The sequence below is a fragment of the Numenius arquata genome, chromosome 11 (genome assembly GCF_964106895.1).
Source record: "Numenius arquata chromosome 11, bNumArq3.hap1.1, whole genome shotgun sequence".
Classification (NCBI taxonomy): Eukaryota; Metazoa; Chordata; class Aves; order Charadriiformes; family Scolopacidae; genus Numenius; species Numenius arquata.
The window spans coordinates 790,431-816,214 of NC_133586.1; the positions used below are offsets into that span (position 1 = coordinate 790,431).

The 25,784-nt window shown below is 41.0% G+C and overlaps 1 protein-coding gene across 1 annotated transcript; it reads left to right on the forward strand.

Moving 5' to 3' along the window:
• The first annotated feature begins 3,198 nt into the window (after window positions 1–3,198).
• Window positions 3,199–24,407, forward strand: CTDSPL2 (CTD small phosphatase like 2). The gene is made up of 12 exons (XM_074155857.1): window positions 3,199–3,390; window positions 7,248–7,386; window positions 9,479–9,628; window positions 10,091–10,306; window positions 11,191–11,269; window positions 11,541–11,652; window positions 12,513–12,599; window positions 17,645–17,707; window positions 17,801–17,880; window positions 20,165–20,291; window positions 21,736–21,831; window positions 22,361–24,407. The coding sequence occupies exons 1-12, from the start codon at window positions 3,199–3,201 to the stop codon at window positions 22,424–22,426; spliced, it is 1,407 nt and encodes a 468-aa protein (XP_074011958.1). The 3' UTR covers window positions 22,427–24,407.
• Window positions 24,408–25,784: the final 1,377 nt, after the last annotated feature.

The window sequence follows — 25,784 nt, forward strand, 5'->3', positions numbered from 1 at the left end:
TTGCAGGATGCTTTCCAGTTTTTCAAAATGTACAAGTGACATTTTAATGACTGTGGCTTACATCTTTGAATATACTAAATACCGCTATATTTTAGTGTTCATTTACTTAATTCCTAATTCCCCATGGTAAATGATTATCTATTGTCAATCAAAATCTTGAATTAGCTCGGTGTGACTCTCTTCTTACCTTTCAGAGGTTTTTTTGAACTAGGTAAATGAGAATTAAGAATCTCACTTGTGTATATGTTTATATACTCACAGGTATATGTTAGGGAGTCCTGACTGAGTTGATTCCTTTTATAAACTGATTAAACTGGCATAAAAACGCTCGTTGGCTCAGTTTGCCAGCCTGGTCTCTGGGAGGAGACAGACTCTGAAATGAGTGTGGGAAAGAAATGAGGAGGCAGAGGAGGAAGCAGAGGTTCCCTCGTGCCATCGAACCGTATCTTAAAGTACCTTTGAGAAGTTTGCTCTGGTGATTGCATATTCTTGTACCTTCTCTCCTTTATCTTTCTGATTTTATTCCCTTTTTCCCACCTCTCAACTTCTCAGCATCACTATGGTTCCTGTACGCAAGGGGCCATGGTGGGAAATAGGCTCCCTTCTCGCTCTGTACCCACACGGGGCTTCCTGGCAGGAGGGATTGCAAACAAAAATCCACTCAGCCTGTGGAACAGAGAAAATAATGGTGAGCCAGCCTGGATGGGCCAGGGCTGGTGTTGGAGGCAGGGGGGGAGCCTGGCGTCCCCGTTGGAAACCAGTTGAAGCTGGGATGGTTGAGGTGTTTATGACTCCGCTGTCTGCACTCCTCTGGTCGCTTCTGAGATTGCTGGCTGTGAGCTGTGTGTGTCTCCTTCCAGGGTACAGATTGAAGACTCTCAGAGAGTTATAATTCAACCAAAATAATTCCTAAACAGGTTGATAATACTACTAATAAAATTCCCTTTCCAAAGCACGGAAGGACTTGAGCTCCATGGAGAGTTTTAAGAATATTTTTAACGTGCCAAAACAGTGGTGCTTTTCTGTAACTTCATTCCAACAAATTGCTAACTATTTAACTTGAAACATTAATATATTTAAAATATTTGGTTTAAAAGTTTTTATGGCCATTTTCTGTCTTGGGCTGTATTTCCTGCTAGGGTTGTGAATTAGTTCATCTCCCACATGCGAGAATGCTGAGAAACCTTAAATGTAATTGTTCTTTTTTCAGCCGCCTGGGATAATATGATTTTGGTAAGTCAGACTAACCTAAAGTACGTGATTTAATCCACACAATGGTGATTAAAAAGTAATGCTTTCCTCAATATTTCTGAAGTGAAAATACATTATATGTTTTAAGGTGTCTTTGGACCATCCTGTCCATTGATGTTTGATAATTTCTTCAATTTTATAATTAGATCCTCCTGATTTGTACAGCGGTACAATAGGAGTGTGTGTCTATTGGGGTGGCTCCTTCCCACCATAAATCATACCCAGAAAATTAATCTGGCAGCAGTTTGTAAGGAAGAGAAGTTGAGATGCAAGTTCTGATAACAGGCATATTTGTTTTACATCTTTGTGTAAGAATGTTATTTTTATCTTTTTATTTTTCTAGTGGCAAGGAGTAGGAACAGAAAATTGGATTAAAATCTTTGGGAATTCTTTTTCCATTATTTCTCTGCATGGCTTTTTTCCACATACAGTAGATTCTTTTAAAAGAAATGCAAATTCTTTTGCCAATATTCATAGTGAAGGGATACTAATGTGGACTCCAAGTTTTAATGCTTCTGTTACTAGAGGGCGCAAGATTATAAGGAACCAGGTTTTATAAATTTAGCCTGTAGTTTCTGTTGTTTCTCCTTACGCCTCAAATATCAGATATTTGCTGTAGTTACTTCAGTCATTTAAGAATCTTGACTTGTCCTTTTCCCGTCTGTAGCCAGTCGTTGTGTTGACTGCTGATGGAAAATGCTGCACCTGTACATCTGAGAAACGAAATCCCATGTTTGCTGGCAGTTAAAACAATTATTGTATGTAACTAAAATATTTCACTCTTGACAATATCAATTGTGTATTTTTTTTGCTAAGTCTTCTAAAAATAGTGTCAGTAGTTATGTCATTCTTCATGAGCTTGAACAGCTTTCATTTGAGATTGAGATTTACCTAATTGCGAGCAACTTCAACTGGGTACAGGTTTCGGACTGTTTTTTAAAAATATGATCACAATATTTCCGTGTTTGTGAATCATGTCTGTTGTCTTTTCTTAAACCAGAGAGCTGTTGTGACTTTACTTGTATTTTAATGTTATAGTTTATTTATTTTGTCTGTTCAGCAAAAAAACCCATGAACTCCAGAAAGGCAGATACTGATTTCTATCGTGATAAGCATAGGCTTTTCTTTAAAAAAAAAAAGCTTTTTGTCATGACTTCAGGTAGGAAATGCATACTAGTCTGTTACTGGTATTTCTGTGCATTACAACTCAGAGGGATTTCTTGCTACTACTTTTCTCTGCTCCTGATCCAATACATGCGTAATTTTAAGCACATGAGTTGTCCCAATCAAATCAACCCAAGTAGGAGCTTCACTCCGCTGTGATCAATCCTGCCCTTGCCTGAGTTGTCCTGCAGCCTGATCTCTTTCCCAGATACACTTGTGATGGGGATTCCTCAGTAGGTCCCCCAGGTTGGTTGGTAGGTTTCATAGGTTCCTCAGTTGGACTGCTGTGTCCTCACCCATCCCAAATGCACAGGCTCATTTACCAGGTCTTCTTCTGTGAACACTTGACACACATTTAGATATATGCCTTATCTCAAATTTAATGTAGAGACTTAAAGTATTGTGAGGAGCAGAGAGCTGGAAAGGACTGCCTGGGTGGTTGAGGCCAGTCGCTCGGTGCTGGAGATACCACGTGGCCCTTTGCATCTTAAAAGCGGGTAGATTTTTTTGTTCCTACTACTGTGATTGGAGGTTACGCAGAAACCTCATTGGTCTAATGGTTAGATGTGTCCGTAACCACATGATACTCATTTGTTCTTCTGCCAATGTTATGCTTTAAATTAAATAGCTCTTCTCTTTGATTTAAATGAAGCCATATATAATATGGCTGTAAAAGCTCCGTGTGCCAGAACACTGTCAGTGTTACAGCAATTTTGAATTCATGATTTCTTCACTGACTAAGTATTGTTGTTTTTCCCTTTTCCAGCTTTACATGTGTTACACATGAAGATGAGGCTGAGAACGCGGAAAGCTTCTCAGCAGTCGAATCAAATTCACACCCAACGCGCTTTGAGGGCGAAGAGGAAACACTCGGAGGTGGAGGAGAGCTTACCTGGTGGCGGAGGAAAACCCCAGAAAAATGAAACCGGCTTGTTGTCTTCAATCAAAAAGTTTATTAAAGGAAGCACACCCAAGGTACACCGTCAGTGGGTTCCTTCTTTTGTTTTTTAATTAGGTCATATTCAGTTAAATTTGATTTAAAAACATCCCTGTTAAGAATAAGCAAATGTGTCGTGGTGGAAGCAAAACCTTTTTGTAAAGAACTGGAAGGCAAAAAGTACCTGTGACAGTTGTGTCAGGTAACAGATATTTTTTTAAAAAAACCCAAACCAAAAAGCAGGCCTTCCAACCCTACAGGAGTCAATTGTAGCCGTATTTAAGACAGTCCAATAAATCACAAGATTTATTACCTAAGTATTCCTTTGTGAAAATACTGACTCATAAATTCAATAGATTTTTAATTTTAGGTTAAAGGATTCTGTGAATTTGCGAGTTACCAGTACTGGCAACTAAGAAAAGCAAGGCTGTAAGCATAAATTTGCTGAATATTTTTAGCACTTTTATTCAAAATTGTTTAGGAGTCCATCAATCGATAAAGGTCTAACCCCATAAATTCTACTACGATGACATTGCTGGGACCACTCGGTGGGTTCTTGCAGTCAGCGCTACCCCCGCTTCGTTGGTCCAGGTCAATCATCATTGGGGCTAAACCAACAACCTCATCTGTCTTGATCCGGACAGAAATCGGAACTTTACTAATCTTCACAAGTTAAAACCTATTCCATGTTCATTTTGAGGGTGAATTTTACATATATATTTTACTTTGATAGGCTGACTACAACCTTGCAATTGCTTTGAAAACCTGTGGTTTTTTTCTGCAAAGAGAGGCCAGTTAAAAACCCCATTTCATTCGCTCCCAGCAGTCCAGATACTGAAATTATGTAGCTGTAAACTTTAAAGAAGAGTAGCCAAGAAGTCATAACTAAATTAAAACATATCCCAGATGAATTACTTCCTAAATAAAATATGATATAAATTCAGAAGTATTTTCTGGTTTTTGAAGTAAGTGTTCAAACAATAACTTTGTAACAAGCTGACGTTGAAATAATTTTAATTGAAGTAACAGTATATCCTTACATTGCCAAAAATATAGTGAAATTTAATATTTCATGGCATGTGTTAATTGCCTATCATAGAAACACTGAGGTACCAGCAAAGACATTGTTCAGTAAAAATACACGGTGAGATCTGCTTATGTTTTGTTTTTCATTAAACCGGGACAATTAATGTATTTTACACTCAGCATCGATATTGTAGCACGCTGTGTTGTAGCACAGCGGTGCAACGGTTTGGCTGCAAAACCACTGCAAGAACATGCTGAAATCTGAGCAAAACATCTCCCATTGGAATTTTAAGATAAGGGAAATATGTCTGGTTTTCCTCTCCTTTGTCCCTCTAAGGTTTTGTTAACTTTCTCTCTTCCCCTCTTCTCTTCCTCTCCCAAATCTTTGAATTACACTTCATTCTTTTTTTTTCTTGACAGGGTTTTTAATAAAAAATGCCCACATTTTTCTCCCGTTTCCTTTTGTGTCCTCTCCTGGGCCTGTAGCGGGACTTGGAGAGGTTCCAGCGGCATTAGCATGGCACGATACCGATACTGCCGGGCGATCTTCCAGAGCCTTAATGACTTAACAGAGTGGTCTGTGGTTGCCATGGAAACGTTATAACTCTTCAAGATGGTGTATGGGTACAACTTGCATAGGAGTTCCTTTGTGGGGATGCTAAAATCCAAATGGCCACCGAGGGTGTAGGATTTATGGCAGTGTCTTCATCCCACGTATGTCCTGACAGTTTCCATCGTAGCTCTTGGTCACTTACCTGCTACTGGAAGGGTGTCGTGGGAGAAATGTTCCTTAAACAAACAAAACCTCGGCAATCATGATAGCTCTTTAGTCACAGAAAGCAGACACTAGAATGCAGCTCTTCAAACATGGGTGGTGGTAGGTCAGGTGTTGAGATCTTCTGCTACCTCAGGGTCAGCGATGGTATGGAGTGTGCAGCAGGATTGGTCACCTACAGAATGACAAATCTGATATACCAGGGAAACTGATACACCTGTGTGTACAGGAAGGACCATTACAATTGTTAAATGTTAATATCAGAAATATTGCTGTTGCAAGTTCCTCTAAACTCGTTCAATTTTAGGAGTTCTAGCACTGCCATAAATTGCATTGTCTTCCAGTGTGTTGTCGCGACTCCTAGTCCCGGTTTAGGGCATTCCCTAAAACATACACGGTCTCTGAAAATAGCCTAAGAGCAAACAAGATGTTTCTGTCGGGGTGGCATTGCCGTGCTCCTTGTGGCACAATCATTGGTAATAATGGGTTATCTTGAGTTGAATAGATTGTGGAACTCAAACAGTTCATTATATAAATACATATAAAAGGTAGATTTAATTCTATATCTGTGCAATAAAATTTTGAGTGGATAAACCAAATAGCACAATAACTTGATATAACATTTCGCTTTTGAATTCTGTTCACTCGTACAGTTGGGGCAGGGCATTGTGAGCTTCCCCACCACATCAGGATGGCTCCTCCTCTGGAGGACAAGAGGGGTCTCCAGATGCAGTGAATTCTTTATGCCTCTGCTGATACTTTCAGCCAGATTCCCTGTTTCCATTGCCATTTTTGTAACGTTTCTGCACTTGTTTTCCGTAAAGCAGAATGAGAGCACAGCTCATTTTATGAAGGCCAATAGATAGCTTTTAGAAGTTAATTAATTTCTCCCATTTTTTCCTTGGTGTTGAACATTTGAACAAACGACCTAGAAGATGAGGCGCGTTACTGTTCTTTTACCAACTCAGGGAGCCATCCGTCTGCTCTCACGATCTGGATTTATGGTATATACAGTACTGTTAATTCTGAGTGGCAGTAATTAGGTTGTTCTCACCGAGCTCGGTGGTGAAGGCTCTTGCCAGTGGGGAGCTCTGGGGATCAGTGGTGGTCACTTGTCTTCTGATAAAGGTGTCAATGCATTTCCGTGATTGTTCGTATTTCTTCTACCAACTGTACTGTAGTATGGGCTTTAGAGTAATTTTTCTGAAAGATCTATTTACTTTTTCTTTTTGGAGCACGCAAACTGTTTTTCTCTTTTCTTTTTAAAAATGTGAAACTGCTGCTCCAGAAAGTAATACTGTGACTCTAAAATTGAAATTTTAATTAACTTTTATGTGGTCTGTGGCCTTGTTATTTATTCTGATATTTAGTTCCATTTATTTTGCATTGTCTCACACCCTACATTTCCATGTACTCTATATGGTCATGCTTTAGATACCAGATTGCTATTTTATTAAATTATAATAGGTGCTTTGGGGAAAAAGGGGAAGAAACCTGTCTTAAACGTGTGTGCCTACATGTAAATACGTAAAACTGCTTGGTTCTGTATCATTGATGTAAGTGCCAAATGGAGAACAGGCATTTCCCTGAAGGTAAGAAAAACCATTGGGTCACAGTCCTCACCTACAGCATTTCAGCAGCTCCTTTTGCCGTGGACTGAGCAGCAGCAGGTTCCATTCTGGTACAGAATTTCACATGGGACGCTGTTGTGCACTTTACTTCCCGTACATTTAACAGGCAGAGAAATCAAGTTTCAGATAATTTATTTGCCTTGTCTCTACATTTCACCAACTCCATAGCAATTAAATGCTTACAAATTGGCTATGCAGTGAAATAGTACTTAAAGCCAGTTGTTCTACTGTAGAAGTTCCAAGTACAGTTTTCTTTTCCGGTACTTTGCTATTTACCTTGAGTTGTGTCTGTTTAAATAAGTTTAAAGTTCCAGCTGGGCAGATACAAATTCTGCATCTGGACGTGGAACAATAGATGGATCTTTGTGAAACTTTCCCTAACAGCCACCCTTTTCTGGTGGTACTCAGCGGGGAAAAGAGGCACTATTCAATATGTTTCTTTCCTCCTCTTTTCTGTTTTAAGGAAGAAAGAGAAAATCCTGCAAAAAGAAGTAGAATTGAACGGGATATCGATAACAACTTGATTACATCCACACCTCAGACAGGAGAAAAGCCTAACAAACAGATCTCTCGAGTACGGCGGAAAAGTCAAATGAATGGAGGTTTGTAAATATTCTAATTGTAGGTTGTTCCAGTGTAAGAGTGATTCGGTGGTGTTACAGCTGATAACTACTGTAGGACGTCTCATCAGTGGGGGAGGTTGTTAAGGGTTTGGGATTGACTTCAGTGGGAGCCAGGCTGAGCTCACAGTAGCAAAATAAGATTTCTAAGACTGTAAGCAGCAGTTCCAACATTTCTTCTCAGACACATCCATTGTATCTTTGTAAGAACAATTTGGATATGTGATCATGACCAGCTATTTTGGAACTAATTTAGCTTTTCTTTTCTTAAGCATTATTCCAAAAAGCCAATGATAATTTTTTTTTAGTTAGCTCTTCTGTCATTTTCTCACCAAAAAAAAAAGTGAAATAAGACTTCCCAACTCATGTCCTTGGTGGAAGCAACCAAGTGTCCTTAGATATGGAAAGCACTTGTCAAACAGACAGGTTTCTGTCGTGGAATTGTAGGAACATTTGGATTGGAAGGGACCTCTGAAGGTGATCTGGGCCAGTGCCTTGCTCCACTCACAGTGTGGATCCAGCTTGAAGGGAGATCTGGCTTTGGAGTCAGAGCCTCATCCAGTCAAGTTCTTAGTATCCCTAAGGATGGAGATTCCACAACCCTTTCCCAGAGTCTGACTACCTCCCCGTGAAAATTGTTTCTTTTTGAATATCTCTAATAAATGATAAAATGGTCAATGACATTTAAAGTATCAGCTGTGATTCCAAATTTGACTTCTAAAAAAAATTTTTTTTAACTTCTTTTCTAAGGAAACAAGACCTAGGTCATCGTGCTGCCTGTCCATGTTCCCTCACTCCTCATTCCCCCAAGAGCTCAGGACACTGTTTGGTTTCTGCCAGGTTTGCCAGCAAGGCAGAGCTCGCAGAAATTTCAGAGTCCAACAAGGTTTGCAAAGGTGCTAGCGAAGTAGAGGATAGAGCTCCCAATGAGCGACTTCAGTGGTGGAAGGGTTATAGAGTGAGAGCATTACCTGGGTCTAGGAGAAACCCCTTTTTCCAGTATTTGTGACGTTAATTGAGGTTTTTTGCCTCCTGGAGAGAGAATGGGTATGTGATGCATGCAGACAGCACTCAAAGATGAATCTGTTGACTTAGATGAAGTGGTGTGAGACACACACCCAGAGCACACTGAACCCACATCGCTGTTACAGCGATAGAGGTTCGTGGTTAAGATATTCCATATTACGAAGGTACAGAGCTGCAGCTGGCCCCGTTTTAGACAGAAACACTGGGAAGCATGAAGTCCTCGAGCAGCTCCAGCAGGCTCAGCTGACCAAAGGGCTCTCAGCTCACGTGCACAAAATACATGTGCTTACTTCCATATGGACAGGCATCTCACAGACTGGTTCCTGCGAAGGAAATAATTTCATTTCAGTCTCCGAACTGCCTCTTGGATCGCAGCCATGAGATGGCGATTTTTAGTTCTAGCATGTACTTCACTGTAAATGCACGTTTATAGAGAACCTTAACTGTTATGTTTGTAATGTGACGGTTTATTTAATTCTGTCCTTTGTTACCTGTGATAACAACTACACATTATTTTACTTCATAATCGTATTTATGCATATATGTGTGCATGGGTATATATGTGGAGAACAACAAGCTATGGACTTGATGGTGTGCAGTTTGGAGGTTCAGCCCGTGGGGTTCCATGGCCACTTTCTCCTGTTCCCCTCTAGTGGAGTCCCCCCAGCACTGACACCTATTTGTTGGGGAAGGTGCGTGGCGTCCTTAAGTCTGTCTTCCACCATCAGGCCCATACAAAGGATTTAAACTTCTGTTCTTTGTTGAACTATAGCATACTTTATATATAGTGCTTCCTAATTTGAAGTGCTAAACTTAAGATGGTGTTTAAAATTGGCATTTTGGTTTTATGTTGATACTAAATTGCTAGCTCTTTCTTTTTTCTTTTTTTTTTTTTTTTTAATTAAATACTTAGTCCAATTTTTTTGTCGACCCAGCTGAACCATGAGCAAGAGGGATCTTCCCTTTAGTGAGAATAATAACAATAAAAGAAAGGATGTGACTGGAGAACAGAAGCATGGTATTACACCTCGTAACTTTTCTTTTACAGAAGCTGGAAGTTACGAAATGACAAACCAACATGTAAAGCAAAATGGAAAATTGGAAGATAATCCTACCACGGGCAGTCCCCCACGAACTACATTACTGGGAACCATATTTTCTCCTGTTTTCAATTTTTTTTCACCAGCAAATAAAAATGGTGAGTATTATTTATAAAGCTGGTAGTGTTAAAGCTAAGAATGATAGATTTTATTTTTTTTTAAGAAAACGCTGTTTCTAGTGGCAGCATGCTTTTAATTCTAATTTACAGACCGAGAGTTCCTACTAGCAGATAAAAGGCCTCCTTAATTCTTAGAAGGGTTGATCAATAATAAAAGAAGCAATGAGTTTATAGGCATTAGAACGTTTCTTTCACAGATATAAGTATCTACCGGTGTACCTTTTATTAAAAAAAAAACCAAAACAAACCTGATATTAAGTTCCTTATCCCAAACATAAAGGCATTTGTCATTTTCTTCATTTTGGTTCTTGTTTTTGTAACATGGATCGACTGCAGCCGCCTTCACTTAGTCTGAAACTTTGTATGTGCAGTCAGTATTGATGGTGAACATCCTGGGGGGTTACAGATAATGACCACGAGTGTGCTGAAATCTTCATTCAGGAACATCGGGATCGGATTCTCCGGGACAAGCTGTTGAAGCTGAAGAAATAGTCAAGCAGCTGGACATGGAGCAGGTAGACGAGATCACGACAAGCACCGCCACGTCCACCAACGGGGCAGCGTACACCAGCCAGGCCGGGCAGGTCCGGGCACCCGTCAACAATGGCCTGGAAGAAGCGGAGGAAACGAATGACCGGGACCTGCCGCCCCTCACAGGTACGAGATGTGCGTTTGCCTTGGACTCGGGTACTGAAGCTGCTTGTAATTTGTACTCTGAGCGAAATCCCAGAACCCGTGTTTTGTGTAAATTAGTATTCCACATTTGCTTAGGGCATGCAAACACTATTAATACTGATTTTAATGTTTAATAGACAAATGTCTTTTATGCATTAAAGACACAGTTTTGGCAAGTCTCATCTATTCCCGGTATAACTCAGTTGACCTCATACCATTTCTTCAATGAAAACAAAGATTCCAGAAGAAAGTCATTTGTATTAATACTGAATCCTTCCCAGCCCTACTTCCCCCCATTAAAAATGCACACCTCGGGCTTGCTCATCACCAAAGAGAAATCTGCAACATTTTGGTATCTTATATTAGAACAACATGGTGAGGTGAATGAGAAACATAGAGATCCTACATTAATCTTCCACATTTTCTTCAAAAGACTCACCAAAAATTGTATCCATAAAAGTCGGCTTCTCCTCTCTGTGGATGGCCAGCATCAAATTCTCAAGTTACCCAAATCCTCCCCAGGCCCTCAAAGCATTGGTGGTTGGTAGCACTGGGGGGTCTGAGGACACCCGTCAAGGAGGTGAATTTAACCTCTAAGTAGAGGAGCTGCTGGTCCCTGTGAGGGGGGAGAGCTGGGTGGGCTACTTCAGTGGCTCTCAGGTGGCTTCCTCAGGAGCTGGGTGGGATACTTCAGATGAACCCTGGGGCTGAGAGTGTGGGGCTGAAAGGAGGTGGTTTTTTCACTGCTGTTCGAGGCACTCGTGTATAAAGTGCCAAGTTTCACTTTTAAAAACTGCACTAATAAGACTAGCTCTTGTGGTTTTTTTGTTTTATTTTTTGTTTTGGTCATTTTCATTGAATTTTAGCGCCAGTATCTCCAGACAGTGGCTACTCATCAGCTCACGCGGAAGCCACCTATGAAGAAGACTGGGAAGTCTTTGATCCGTAAGTGCAATATTTGTACTGAAAATATTAAATTGATCATTTTGGGTATTGGATAACAACATTTTTTTGAGTTGGAACATTTTTATATTATGGTAATGAGTTCCAAAAGCTTTTAACTTAAAAAATAAGTGTATATTGATGTGGGTTTTTTTCCAATTTAAAATATTATTTCTTGCGCAGCCTTAAACATTTGAAATATTAAGTAGGGCTAAAACATTCCCAGTTAAATAATGCATGTACGTTTCTACAGCTCAATCTGTATTCTTTTCAGATATTATTTCATCAAACACGTTCCACCACTAACAGAAGAACAACTTAACAGGAAGCCAGCTCTGCCACTGAAAACAAGAAGCACACCAGAATTCTCATTAGTTCTAGACTTGGTAAATATCTCTATAAACACATACCAAGAGCAGGGGGGATGCAGCATTTCATTTATTTATTGCCGAAATCAGTAGTGCTTGCTTTAAACAAAAAGGCCTTGTTGAATGTTACATAATTTTCATAGTATTTTTAGTTAAAGACAGTCTGCATTTAAAAAGGGAAATTTAAAAAGAAAAGAACGCGGGCTGTATTTGTTGAATACTTAACATCCTGTTAAAAAAAAAAAAAAAGCATTACAATTTCTGTAATCTCAAACAAAGAATTATCTGTCCCCATAAAGCTTTCCTGTATCCAGTGTGGGGAAAAATGAGATGTAATAAATAGGAAAATTGAGCTTTGTGTGTGTTGTGTCAGGATTGATCAAGAATGAATCTTTTAATCCTTAGAACATTCTTATTCTTAGAGGGCACAAATCTACTTCCTTAAATATTCGTAGAAAATATATTTGTCTCTATAAGAATTTCTTTTAGTCTCTCTGTTTTGAAAGTTGTTTCAGACCCTGTTAATGATGTCAGGACCATGATTTTATCATGGACAGTATCAGTTGGCGTGGCCTCCAGTGGTGGTGGGAATGCAGAGAGTACTCAAACGGAGAGATGCGGGTTTCAACTGAATGGCAGGATTGCCTACAAAATTAAAGTATCTTCCTATAATTATGCCCCTAGCACACAATTCTATGGGAAATTTTTCAAACACTGCAAGAATAATGAAATGTATAATCCATTCTAAGAAATCTTCAATCTTGACAGCACTTACACAAAAAATAAATTTTCCAGACTACTTTAAAACGAGTCTAAAAATCCAGAAAACTACATCTATTTTCAACATTCTTTCTCTTATGCCTTTTTTTTTTTACTAGGATGAAACACTAGTGCACTGTAGTCTAAATGAATTAGAAGATGCTGCACTCACTTTTCCAGTTCTTTTTCAAGATGTCATTTACCAGGTAATTAGTGTGCCTAGAAAAATACATACCTCTTTATTATGTTTAACGTTGGAGTTCTTGCTGCGGGTATTTGTTATCATCGTGTTTACAGAGAGATAAGTAAGTGTCTGGCCTTTAACAACGGTCTGGGTTATAAACTGCAGGTGTTGGGTTTGTGGGGTGGCTTGTGCTGTGTCAGAAATCCCGTGGAGCACCGTTTATTGCCACCAGGACGTGGTGACGTGAGTCACTGGTTCCAGCTGTAAACACCAGAGTGTGACTGGTGTGTGCAGTGTGTCTCCTCAGCAGGCGGGGACAGGAACCCTGACAGCACAGGCAGTGTCCTCTCCCAGGAACAGCTTCTCCAGGCTGGGAGCTTCCTTCCCTGGGCAGGGCAAACCCATCCACAAACTTCATCCTTTCTTTCTATAGAGAAGGCGTCTTCAGAGCCTGACATCAATTAGCTCTGTCCCTCTTGTTAGTCTTGCTACAGGCTTTGCCAGTGCCAGTTCTCCCTCTTCTCTCCCAGAGACTCTGCTGGGTACTTCAGTGAGTTTTGCTTGTCTTGTGGAGACTGGTAGGTGTTTGTTCTGCTTTAGGAGGTGGTGTCAGTTGTGTGTTTTATGATGCCGTACCGTAGAGGAGGAAGCGCGGGAAGGAGATCTCTTCCAGCAACCGCCAAAGATGCTGCACTGACCCAGGCTGTTGTTCTCAGGTCCTTTTGTGTGATGTACCTGGGAGTAGCAACAGCTTCCCCACCATGTAGTTCGCATGATATTGGACCCCACTCTAGTATCTTTGGAGAATGAGCCAGTCATCAGGCACCTTAAAAGGACACTTGTCCAGGTATTTTTCCTGATTTTAAAAATGTTTTTCTTCACTGTTTCATATTAAAACTCTTGGAATCTGAAAAGCTGAAATAGTTTTTAAACATGGATTTCTCTTCTCTCTTACTTGGTGACAGCCATGCGCTGTTTCCTCCAGGCTGAGCTTGGAATGAGCCTTAGAATTAATTCTTTGGAGGTTCTTGACACTGCCAACAGAATCAGGAAGATGAAAGCTTCATTTTTTTTTCCCTTCTTTCTCTTAAGAGATCTCAGTATGATTTGACTATTTTCTGTCTAAAACTGTGGTCTCTCTGGTATGTTCATGCTGAGATCTAACCGGGATTTTGCCTTTAGAAAAAGTCAATGGAAGGAGTGACTTACAGCATTTCTGAAGCTTTATTTCAGGGCATTGTACACAAGGCTGTGTGGCTCTCAATACACTGCAGTTACTGGGGGGGCTGGAGAAGTTCTCTCCTGGCTCTCTCTGGAGCCTGCCCTGGATTTGCCAAGGAACAACAGCTTCTTGCAGCCTTCAGAAAGTTGGTTGCTGTCTTTGAGCGCGCTCTCCTGATCGCTGTATTCTGTTTTGCTGATTTTATATCACACTAGACACTGACAAACCAGTCACCTCTTACTAAGAAAGACAAATATTTTAAGGATACAAATCATTTCATATTTAACTAGGGTATAATATGCAAAAAGACATAATCTTCTCCTATGATAAAAGTTGAAAAGAAGTTTGTTGGTATTTCATACCTTTCTTAGCATTTTTAGTCAATGATTAGCTGTTTATGAGCATTCAAAACGTATTTTTCTGCTTACCAATGTGACCATCACCTCTGGTACAGTCCTGTATGAATTTCACATCTCCGTATTTTGTTGTGGAAGTCATTTCAGCTGGCAGCAGAGAGGTGGACACTAAGCTGTCTGAGCAAAGTTGAAGTCAGCAAGTTACTATATATAAATTATTGCATAATATAACCCACTGAAAATAATGCTAGATGTGAAAGAGACATTTCTGAAGATGTTTTCCATTAGTATCAAAATATGTACTACTTCCCTGGAGGTTTTCCAGAAATATTTGACAATTACCTATTAATTATTTCTTAAAGAGTAGAACCCAGCTCAGTGCTCATTTTCCTACTGAGTATCTTACCTTTCTCACATTAAATCCGACTAAAACTGTGAATGTGAGCTGGGTTCATAGCATTTCAGTTTCCTTACCCCTCGGAAGGCCTGAAGCCAGTGCTGCGCTGTGCCAGGGCGATGGAAAACCAGGCGCTTGGTGAAAAGCTGCTCCAGAACTGGCCGTCGCGGGAGACTGCCCCAGGGAGAGTCAGGTTGACTTGGCTTCTAGAAAGTATGAAATACAGCTGAGCTCCGCCGGGAGTCCAGCACGAGTTTCACCTCCAGGAACTCAGCTCCGTTGTTGCTTGTTTCAGTGATAGTAAGTCATGGTCTGGCTTTAAAGGAAGGTTTCTAAAAATATGGGCTTGTTTGTTTGTGAGTTACTTCTCCCAGCTTACCCAGAGTTATGCAGAAGAGAACAACCATTCAATGAGTATAGAGCAGAAGATCTGAGTATAGAGCAGGTTTCTGCAAACTTAAAAATTACCATGTGATTCCAGCGCTGACATACAGGATTTTTAAACCTTTGGATGAGTCACTGATTTCTGTTTAAAAAAAAAAAAAAGGAAAAAAATTGAAAAAAAAAAATCTATGAAATGGGTACAGCTGGGCTTACTTATGTCAGGCTTTTGAGACAATGAATTTGTTTGTGTTTTCTTGGTTGAAAAAAATCTGTAAATTATGCCCGTGTTTAAGTTTTGGACTTAGTAAAAATGCAGTCTTTGCAAAACTATTCTTCAATACCGTATCTGTTAAGTGCTATCTTACAGCTCACTTGCAAACAAAAACAAGTGTTCAGCTCTTTAACTGTAGGCTTTAGACTTTGTACTCTTTGGATCGCTTTACATAATAAGATAAGCAGCTTATCTTATGAAGAAATTTATCTTTTTTTCTCTTTTTTTCTCTTTTTTTGGTAAAGAGATTTTGCTTCTGTTTCTGGCTTCAAGTCCCAGAGATGAGGTCACCTCCCCCTGGTCCGCTCCTGGGGCACCTTCCTGGGTCATGAGGCAGATGTTTTCACTCACTTCTTCAGATGAAATGCATCTTTGTGGGTTTATCACAGAATAATTCCCTTTGATCTTTGTGATCCTTGAAAGATGTTCTGGAACTCCATAGGTCAGGGGCAGGTTATTGAATATAGTGTTACGTGAATTCCATTTTACTGTCACCAGCAGGGACTTAGGTCCTTTACTCCGTTACTGGGGTGGATCAAGGCAAACAATGCTTGGGAGTTCTGGCTCTCCCTTCTGATGAACACCTCTCTGTCTCCCGGAAACAACAGAAGAGCCGTCCAGCTTTGGGTCTGAAAGCCAGGGAGCTTTGGTGGATCTTGGGCAGCATCCACAAAGAAATCCTGTCTTAGGTTGGGAAGGCTTAATTTAGTTGAGTAGAACTTCTAGAACTGCACTTCTGCCCCTTGAAGAGCCGTGGCTGGCTACACTGCTGCAGGTCTGGCTGGTGGGAAATGATCTTCCTCTTCAGTCACTTATGACATGGTCCAGTGGGAAATGAGTTGGGCTTGTTCACCTTGGGAGATCCTGCCTGGGGTCAGACCTGGGGCGAGATCCAGCTCCAGGCACCCTCTGTGTCTGTCTCGGGGAGAGCTGGGGGCAGTGGGAGCCAGACGGGGGTCCTGGGTGGGGGACAGGGGTGCAGCTGGGCAGGACGGGGGCCTGGCCGTGCTGCAGAGTGCTGATCTGGGATGTGCAGTGGGGACGTGGACCAGCTTCACATGGGCAAGTGAACTCACCTGGCTCTGGTTTTCAGTTGTCAAATGACAGTAAAATCACCAGGTGTGGAGAATGTTACAGGTACACTGAGATTCGTTACTGTAATTACAGAGAGTTTGAGGACAAGTGGAACACATCTCTTGTTGGGGGTATAATTAAAGTCATTTTGAACAAGGAAGACATTGAATGGCAATTTTGATTTTGCAAATTTAGAATTTGTTGCCATTGAAATAACAGGGTGTGATGAGCACTTGGTTGTGTCCACATATAAATTTGATACAAATCAGTTCAATAATACAAACCCTTTGTGAAGATTTACAGTGATTTAAAGGTAAATTTAAGCCTGTTCCTAACCGGCTGTTAAAAAAATTGACAAAGCTGAAATTACCTTGGTTGCAAAGAGAAGTTCAGGCCGCTCCCTTCTCTTTCTGGAGATTTCAGTAACTCTTTCCTCAAACCTGGAATTCTCTGTGTGGGCAATTCCTGAACCACGAGGGAAGGTAAGCAGCGTGTAGGGTTGGCAGTTCCAGCCCTCGGCGTCGGTGTCACTGCTGTTGCCTTAGGTCAAGCCCAGATCGGTGCCAGACCTCACCCCGGGCCACCAAACGGAGGTTTCACATAGAAATGTGCCCGTTGTGCCTCGGGAGCAGAGCAGCGCGTGGTGGGTTCTGGTGCTAGCCATTGCCCCAGTTATGATGTATATAGGTGCTTCCACGTGAGCCTGAGTCTGGTATTTTGGGGTAAATCAGAGAGAGATGCAGAATTCTCCTAAACTGGTATCTCTTCTCCTGAGTCTATGATGTTTTAGAGGGAATAATTTACGTCTTTGTGCAGTTCTGTGCTGGTGGAATTTGAATTTATGGAAATTTGGAAACAGCTGAAGCCTTTTTTTTGTTTTGTTTTTGTTTTTTTAAATCACTTCTGACACCCCCATATTCAATGTGTGATTCTTAGTGGAAGAAGGAAGGTTATTAAGAAGATTATGCAGTTCATGTGCTGGCATACATTATCTCGTTACTGAGCTGATGCTGCCCAGCTGGTGAGAGCTGATTCAAAATCATTAGTCAAAGCAACCAGTTTCCTTTTTTTCCTATAGCGATTGGCCAACTTTTGTATTTTAATTGAAATTATTTCTAATTCCATCAAATTTTCCAAGAAAATTGTTAAGCCTAATTTTATCATCTTAGACTTACACTTAGAGCTGCTTAGGCTGCAAGCTAATTTAATAGTGTTTTAATTGTGTTGTTATTCTAGAGGAAGTTAATATTTGCTGCTTCCTCTGTTCATAATGCTCATTTTGCCCTAATCTTTACAAACTGATACTTAGAAGCACAGCTGAAGTATTCTGAACCTTTTTAACAAAAGTCCGTCTTTGCTTCAGGTTTATGTCCGGTTAAGGCCATTCTTCCGAGAATTCCTGGAACGTATGTCTCAGATTTATGAGGTAAAAACAAAGACACTACCTTTGAATTTCATTGTTAAATTATATTCACACACTTATATCTAAAATAATTGCTTTTTCCCCTTTAATCCATAGATCATTCTTTTTACCGCTTCTAAGAAGGTGTATGCAGACAAGTTATTGAACATACTAGACCCTAAAAAGCAACTGGTCAGGTAAAACCAGAGCGTTGTGACTGTCCCTGTTGTAACAAACTGACTGCTGTTCCCTAACGAATGTGCTGCGGAGGCGACTGTGGCACGGCCGTTACTGCAGCGTGTCACTGAACTGATTCTTTGTGGTTTTGTCTGGTCTTAGAGTGAGAGAAAAATAAAACGAAGTGATTGATTTTTGCCTTGGCGATTAAGATAAACCCGGCGAGCTTTCCATTGCCCTCGGTGCCCAAACCCGCCCCCCCCCGCTCTCGGGAATGGCCTCCTGGGGGTCAAAACCGGGTTTGAGCTGCTTTGGGGTACACCTTACAAATAAAGAAAATGAACTGAGATTACTTTTAAACTATTAAAACTTTATTTATTATTTATAAACCACAAAGTGTATAGTTATCTTTACAATGAGCGTGTTTTTATTCCTTACTCAATCACAAAATAATTTGTGGGTTTTGTAGTAGCTCTGGTTTGGTTTTTCATTTCTCTTCTGAACCCTGAGCTGTTTTTGGAGGGGTTGGGCATTTCTCACCCACAGTTCCTGAAGGCATAAGGAAATCCTGCCGGATGAGGTTCTTTCTGTGATGCTCATGCGGAAGGTGGGCTGTCACATGGAATGCTGAAACCCAAGAGGGGTATTCCCAGGGATTCCTCTCTGCAGGGTGTCCCAGGGAAGGGAAGTCAATGACTGGGCTTGAGTAGAGTCGGAGCTGTGTAAACTCTGCCTGGGACGTCACTGGCAAAGCACCGCTCCGTGACATTTTATTGTCAGATTCTTCAGTGAAAACTTGATTCTCTTTACACACATAATAAAATTCCCATTTGGCCTGAGCCGGTGGTTGCATTTGTTGCTTTCACTTGGAGGTCCAGGCACATCGTAACTCATTTCCCTTAAGAGTGTGAAAATAAACTGCTCACTAGTTTTTATCCAGGAAGAGTCATCTTACTGCTTGTTTTTGTGGAGCGCACAACAGAAGCCTCGTTTGGCTTTGGTAAATGTGCCGCTGCGTTTTGAGCAGGCAAGGAAAACCAGAGTTTCAAATCCTTTTAGTCACCAAAATCCCCGAGCCCGAACCCCGCAGGCAGAGGGGAGCAGGAACCGGGGAGGTGCTTGCACTTGCAGCAGATGGGTCCAGGCGTGCAGCCCTGGCCTTACACACCTCTCTCCGAGATCTCACACGTGTGACTCAGGACTGCAATTTTAACTGTTAGGAACAGGAGAAAGCTAATGAAATACAGAACCAAACAGTATTCTAAGAACTTGCAGAAAGGTTGGTGTGAGGCACGAAGTGGTTGTGATTCGTGTGGCACTGCCAGGCTGCCACCAGGCATGACTGGCTTTGACACCAGCCCGAAAGGGAGAGGTGTCAGGACTCCACACGTGTGACTCAGGATCTATATATAAATTCATTTGCTGCTGAGGCATCAGCTTATTTTCCTCCATAGCAACATCAGGAACTCAACCCCTTGATGAAATTAAGCACACTGTGTACAGCTTCTAAAAACTTCCTTTAAAAAGATAAGCAGCCTTAAAGAAACTGCATTGTAAAAACACTGTAAAATGCAAAATCTGTCTAGTTTACAATTTATTTTTAAATTATAATTACATTGATATTCCATGAAATTTCAGTTTTATTCCTGATACATTTTTTTCAGCTGAGTCCTTTTAGTCTCTCCATTCATTTTCTATGCATTTCTTGTGTCATAAATTTAAAGGGAGTAGACTAATTGGAAAGGAAGAAGTTGATGGAATGTTTTGGCCTGGAGGCTTTTTTCAAGCTCTAGTAACTGAAATAGGTTAATTGCGGACAGGGGTAACGTGAAAAAAACAACATTTCTCCTGCTCCTTTCTGTTCCAGCAGGCAGCGGCGCAGGGGGCGGGTGCTGGACCAGCTGGAACAAAATCGAGGGATAATAAACCCCAATAAACCGGCTCCTGTGCAGGACTCCCCTCCGATCCCGGGGCCCTGCAAAATCATTGGGGGATTCAGGGTCCCTTTGTCGACCCGTCTGCAAAAAGGGTTAGAAAGAGCCCGTGGACACACAGTTGTTACATCCAAGTTGAGCTTTTCTGCTTAAATACAACCAACCTCCAGCAGAACTAGATTAACTTGTATTTTTACCAGTAAAAAGCTCACAAGAGAATGGAAAAAAGGGATCAGTACTTTAAGAGCAGCAAAGTAGATCAGAAGAGAAAAGAACTGGGTAACATTTGGCACAGTTAACTCTTCTTTTCCCCTGTGCTATGCAGATGATGTCATTTGCCTCATTAACTAGTATTTTACTTTAATCGCAGGCATCGACTTTTCCGTGAGCATTGTGTTTGTGTACAAGGAAATTACATAAAGGATTTAAACATTCTCGGTAGAGATCTTTCAAAAACGATCATCATTGACAATTCACCGCAAGCCTTTGCTTATCAGGTAAGGACGGTGGACGTCAGTGAGCTCTCGGGGACGGCAAAAACCCTCCTGAAGGGAGACAGCCAAACACTACTCTGATTGCACTTAGTAAGTGTTGTGCTGAAATTTGTATTTAAGTTTAGAAACCAAACTCTAACGAATCATAGAATGGTTAGAGTCGGTAGGAACCTTAAAGATCATCGAGTTCCAACCCCCTGCCCTGGGCAGGGACACCTCCCACCAGACCAGGTTGCTCAGTCGCTCAGGTTTGCTTTTCTCTTTCTGTGAAGAGCTGATTAAGTGCAAACTAAGTGACTCCTCCCATGAGCAGACCCTTACCCAGGCACTTCCCCTCCTCGCGCAGCTTTCCTGAGGAACCCCCCGTTTGCTAACTCTGCTGTGGGTTTAGTTAGTTAACGCCAGTGAGATGCTTAAGGACGAATCGCTGGTTGAAACGACACACAGCTGTGAAAATCGCTTATGCTTAAATGTGATAAAGTTCCACCCTGTGATTTAGCTTTCCCCAGAAGCGCAGTGTGTAACCATCCCAGTCAGTCCCATGGAATACTGTGTCCAGTTCTGGGCTCCCCGGTTCCAGAAGGACAGGGAACTGCTGGAGAGGGTACAGCAGAGGGCTATGAAGATGATGAAGGGCCTAGAACATCTCTCTGCTGAGGAAAGGCTGAGGGACTTGGGTCTGTTTAGTCTGGAGAAGAGAAGGCTGAGGGGGGATCTGATCAGCGCCTATAAATACTTAAAGGGGGGGTGTCAGGAGGATGGGGCCAATATTTTTTCGGTGGTGCCCAGTGACAGGACAAGAGGGAACGGGCACAAACTTGAACATAAGAAGTTCCATCTCAACATGAGGAGGAACTTCTTTCCTGTGAGGGTGGCAGAGCCCTGGAAGAGGCTGCCCAGAGAGGTGGTGGAGTCTCCTTCTCTGGAGACATTCACACCCCCCTGGGCACGTTCCTGTGCAACCTGCTCTGGCAGGGGGTTGGACTGGATGATCTCCAGAGGTCCCTTCCAACCCCATGTCATTCTGTGATCACACAGATGGAGGTGCCCGGGAGATCTGGGACGTCTCACCTGCAGGAGAGAAGCAAAAAAACCCCAAACCTGCCTGCCTCGGCCTGACTTGCCCACACTGGGACAGCCAGTACACGGGGAGCATCCGTGTGAGGTTTAACGTGAAATTGGCTCAAAACACCATCGCTTTCCAGCTCAGCAGGGCTCTCAGAGCTGGTTCTGTTCCAGCTTTGATGTGGAGATTTTAGTAGCAATGTGTGCAAAGGAAGGAGATATTTTGGAAATGAATTTCAATGCAAACTTTAGAGGGAAAATACATATTAATAAACTCTAGCTTGGAAACATTTTTCCCCAAAACGTTATTTCACAAGTCATATTTTTAGATAAATTAAGTATAAACCCCATGTTGATGATATTTATTTTTTTTTAACTGTAGCTTTCAAATGGAATCCCTATAGAAAGCTGGTTCATGGATAAAAATGACAACGAACTCCTAAAATTGATTCCATTTCTGGAGAAACTTGTAGAGCTGGTAAGTGTTTCCTTCATCGGCTCTTCCCCACCCCCTGCCCAAAATCGTTAGTTACCTCTTTTAAGTATTTTTACGTATTTTAAGATGTTTTGAGTCACTGAGATTCAGACTGCTAAGAGTTGTGTGTATCTGGTTTTGAAAAGGATACTCCGGGCAGTAATTCAGGTTTGCATAAGGACTGATTTACATAGTAAAAGACAGAACCTCGTTATTTCTAACTGTGCTTTTAATCAAGAAATGGAGAATTGTAACATCAGTGACAAGGAAATTGGGAATCTGTAGGCAATTAGGTTAAATAATGTCTATCGTTGGCTGGGATGTGTGTGCCTTTATTCTTAAAATGCAAACGAAGTGCTCCTAAATAGTTGTGAATGCAATGTAGTTATTTCTGGAAGTCTCTTGTAATTACAGATATTCACGGCTTATATTTGGTTATAGTAAAATACCGTGTTAGAAGCGTGACCCTGCTAAAGTCTGGTTTATGGCTGTGTGTGTTCTCCTAAAACCCGCACCTTTTTCCCCCCCGCAGAATGAAGACGTGCGGCCTCACATCAGAGACAGATTTCGCTTGCATGACTTGCTACCCCCGGATTAAAGCCTTTTGTCTGATTCCTGAAGGGGGAGAAAATGCAGGACCCTTTTGGACTAAAACAAAACATTGCCATTACTGTTGAAATTTTGCATTTTTGTACCCCGTCTTGCTTTTCTTATCTTTGGTGCCCAACAATAATCAAGGGTTACAGGAAGAGACTTTCTATATCGGAGGTTGAACACACCCAGTACAATCCAGTACCGCGCGGGAGGTAGGCTAGAACAGAAAAGTCTTTAGAACTAGTGCAACTCCAAGGAAAATTTTTTAATGTACAGGACATCTGCAGTTTATAAAGAATTCTGTTTCTGCCACCAGCAGTTTGACCTGTAGAAACACAGGATTTTATGATATAACAGAGATTGAAAATGGACTCTGATTTTCTCTCTGTTCGGTGCTCTAAGTGGGTTTGTAGCCACTTTTCTGTTACTTTTAAGATTCTCATTTCAACAGGAATGGCCAGTAAAAGTTGTTTTATTTTTTCCTGTTAAGGTTTATAACCTTTTTACATTTTTGACCTGTATTAGATTAGAATTTCATTATGCATTCCTTTTAGTTGAGGCGCTTCATAGTTTTTTCTGGAAATAGCCAAATTTTCTTAGTTTTTTTATTAAACAGTTGGATGGCCGTTTTCCTGCTTCGTCTGCCTGCATACTGTATATTTGTTTCCAGATATTCTCTAGTTTTTAGTCCATGTAAGTTTCATTTAGAAAGAAAAAAAAAAAACCCAACCCTGCATTTATATTTTCTTTCTGTAATATTCTACTGTAGTTGAAATCTTTTCAAAAACAAAATCAAGAGACTGGCTAGATAAGAAGAATATAAGAATTACTAATATTCAGAATATTTTAAACCATTGTGATGGCACGTGCCCTGGATGGCCGATCCCCTGCGGTGGCACAGACGGACGGACAAGGGATACCTCAGGCGACGCTGTGCAGGTCTCCAGAGGAGAACCAGTCTGGTCACCGGTAGGTTCGGTGCGGTGCGATTCCTGCTGCCTTCTCTCTGCTGCGAGACCCCCGGGTCCCGCAGCGGCTCAGTGTTGTAGGGTGTTGGGCAGGGGCTGCCGGGGCCGCGGTGCCACCCGGCACTGCTGCCGGTGTCCCCGCGGTGTGACAGCTCCCGCCGCCTGCTATCATACTGGTTTGCTGTGGAAATAGTCTCTCAGCCTTGGGTCTCTAATGCAGCTACTACAGAGGTCGATATTTTTATAACGGGGTGTAATCTCCTTTTCGGGAGGCTTTTTATGGAAGGGATAATTTGTAAAAGTGAGGACGCTTTGCCTCTCGACTGCATTAACGCGCCCCAGGCTCAGACTGTTTTTGTGTAAAAGATGTCACAGAACGGCACTTTTTCTAAAGAGAAGTTTGATATTTTGTATGCTTGTTAAGAAAGTACAGTATTGGAAATTAAAGGTGGACAACTGATAATTGAGAAGTATGTCAATTAATTTTTTATGTATATTACCTGTTTACTTGTACAATTTTATTGTACAAATTACATGCAGCTTCATTTTCAAATGAGTCCTTAAAATAAGGAAAATCTTTTTAGGAAAACATTTAATTTTTGTATTTTTGATTTTAAAAGGCATGAGTTATGTCAACTTTTTCCAGTGTATTAATGAAGATTTTAACTTTTCATCAGGTTGAGTGTTTTCTTACTATATTATCTGTTGTGTATGTAGTTAGCACATTGTGTCACTGAACTGTTTAAAGAACTTAGCATGTAGAGCAAGCCTGTTTTGTGGAAAATCCTTATTCATTAAAAAAAAAAAATCATCATGGCAGATTTTCTGCAAAAAAGTGAAAACATTTGCAATTCAGAATACTGATTTTTTTTTGTATTTAAAGAAAGGTATTTTGCTTGCAGGAAAGAAATACTACAGATTCATTTTAATGAGAATCTTTTAAATGTATTTATCTTTAGGGCATCTGGGCATCTTTACGCTGTTTGTCTTATGTCTTTATTGAAATAAAATGTACATAACATTACCTTTATATATGCTTTTGCGCAGACGTGTGAACCCTGTAACCAGCCCCGAGCCTTCCTGGTTTTATGTCGATAAGATGGTTCTGGAAATATTTATAGATTTTGAAAATGGTCAGCTTGTATTTGAATTGCTACATGGTTTGCCAACTATTTTTCAGTTGTTCCTTAAAATGTAAATCTAAATCGGAGAGTTTTAATTAGTTTAACAGTGAATCCTTGGTTAATGTGGAATTCTTCCAAATTCCTCCAAGTAACTGACGTAACAGAACTGCTTTAAAATTCACTACTCTACCGGAATGAAACAATTTTTGTTAAGTAGTTCATCGCTTTTCTCCGACTGTAAAAAGAGCCGATCATCTGTTCAAATAATGTCCTTAACCACGTGGGTCCGATCTTTGGCTAAAACCATTCGAAAAGTGCTTTCTTTAGTTAAGGAAACCAAAGCATACATTGCACTTTACAGCTGTATCTGTGTTGTGATGATCAGATCAGTGAGGGAAATCAAAATGTAAATGGAGGGATTTAGCTCTACATAGATGCACAGCGACAGTAACAGAGACTGCTTAGTAAACATATTAAATATTAATATTTTAATGTGCTGCAAGTCTGGTATTTATCATTCTGAACTTTCTCTGCAGAATGAGTCTACCTTCTTCAAAATCTCAGTTCCTAAAAACGTCAAACACTTCCGGCATAAACAGTCCTTGCGTGAAGCGAAGTTACAATCCGTCAGGTTTTATTTTCCTCTGATCAGTCTGGAGGGTGAGACTCCGCTGTTCCTCTGATGTGAGTCCGGATCAAACTGTGCCCCCCAAACCCGACACCGAGAACGGGGGAGTCTCAGCCACGTGCATCACTCCAGTTGTGAATGTAGAACTGCGCAACTTCAGCACTTAATCTTGAAGCTGTATCATTTATTCCAATTTTATGTATTTTTAGAAAACAGCGTCCTATTTCCAAAGTTCTTAATGATTTCATTTGTGGTCTTTTGCTTGATCGTGGTAATCGTGTGTTACTTTTACACGTCCATGTGTATTCTGTTCTAGGTTGGAGCACTCTTAGTTCTGACAGCAAAACGTCTTCCATACTTATTTTGGCAGTACATGTTCAGTCTTTTTTTTTTTTTTTCCCCTTAAATTGCTATCTAGCCAGAACAGCCTTCACCTTGGTATTGTTGCCTTCCTCTCCACCTTCTGATTCATTTCACTTTCCATCTATGTAGGAAAGCATTTTTTCATTACTTTTGAAATGTATCAGAAAGCCTGAATGTTTCAAGACCTGATTAAAAAGTCTCCCCCAAACAAGAGTGGGGATCAGCCAAAGGCCTGCGAAGGAGCCAGACCTTCTTTAAACAAAGCCCTTCCAAGCGTTA

Bases quoted from the DNA above. Each gene is read 5' to 3' on its own strand.
- CTDSPL2 (XM_074155857.1), top strand. From the start codon at position 3,199: ATGAAGATGAGGCTGAGAACGCGGAAAGCTTCTCAGCAGTCGAATCAA. The intron at 3,391-7,247 runs GTACACCGTCAG...TTCTGTTTTAAG, and splicing joins TTAAAGGAAGCACACCCAAG to GAAGAAAGAGAAAATCCTGC. The intron at 17,708-17,800 runs GTAAAAACAAAG...TTTAATCCATAG, and splicing joins GTATGTCTCAGATTTATGAG to ATCATTCTTTTTACCGCTTC.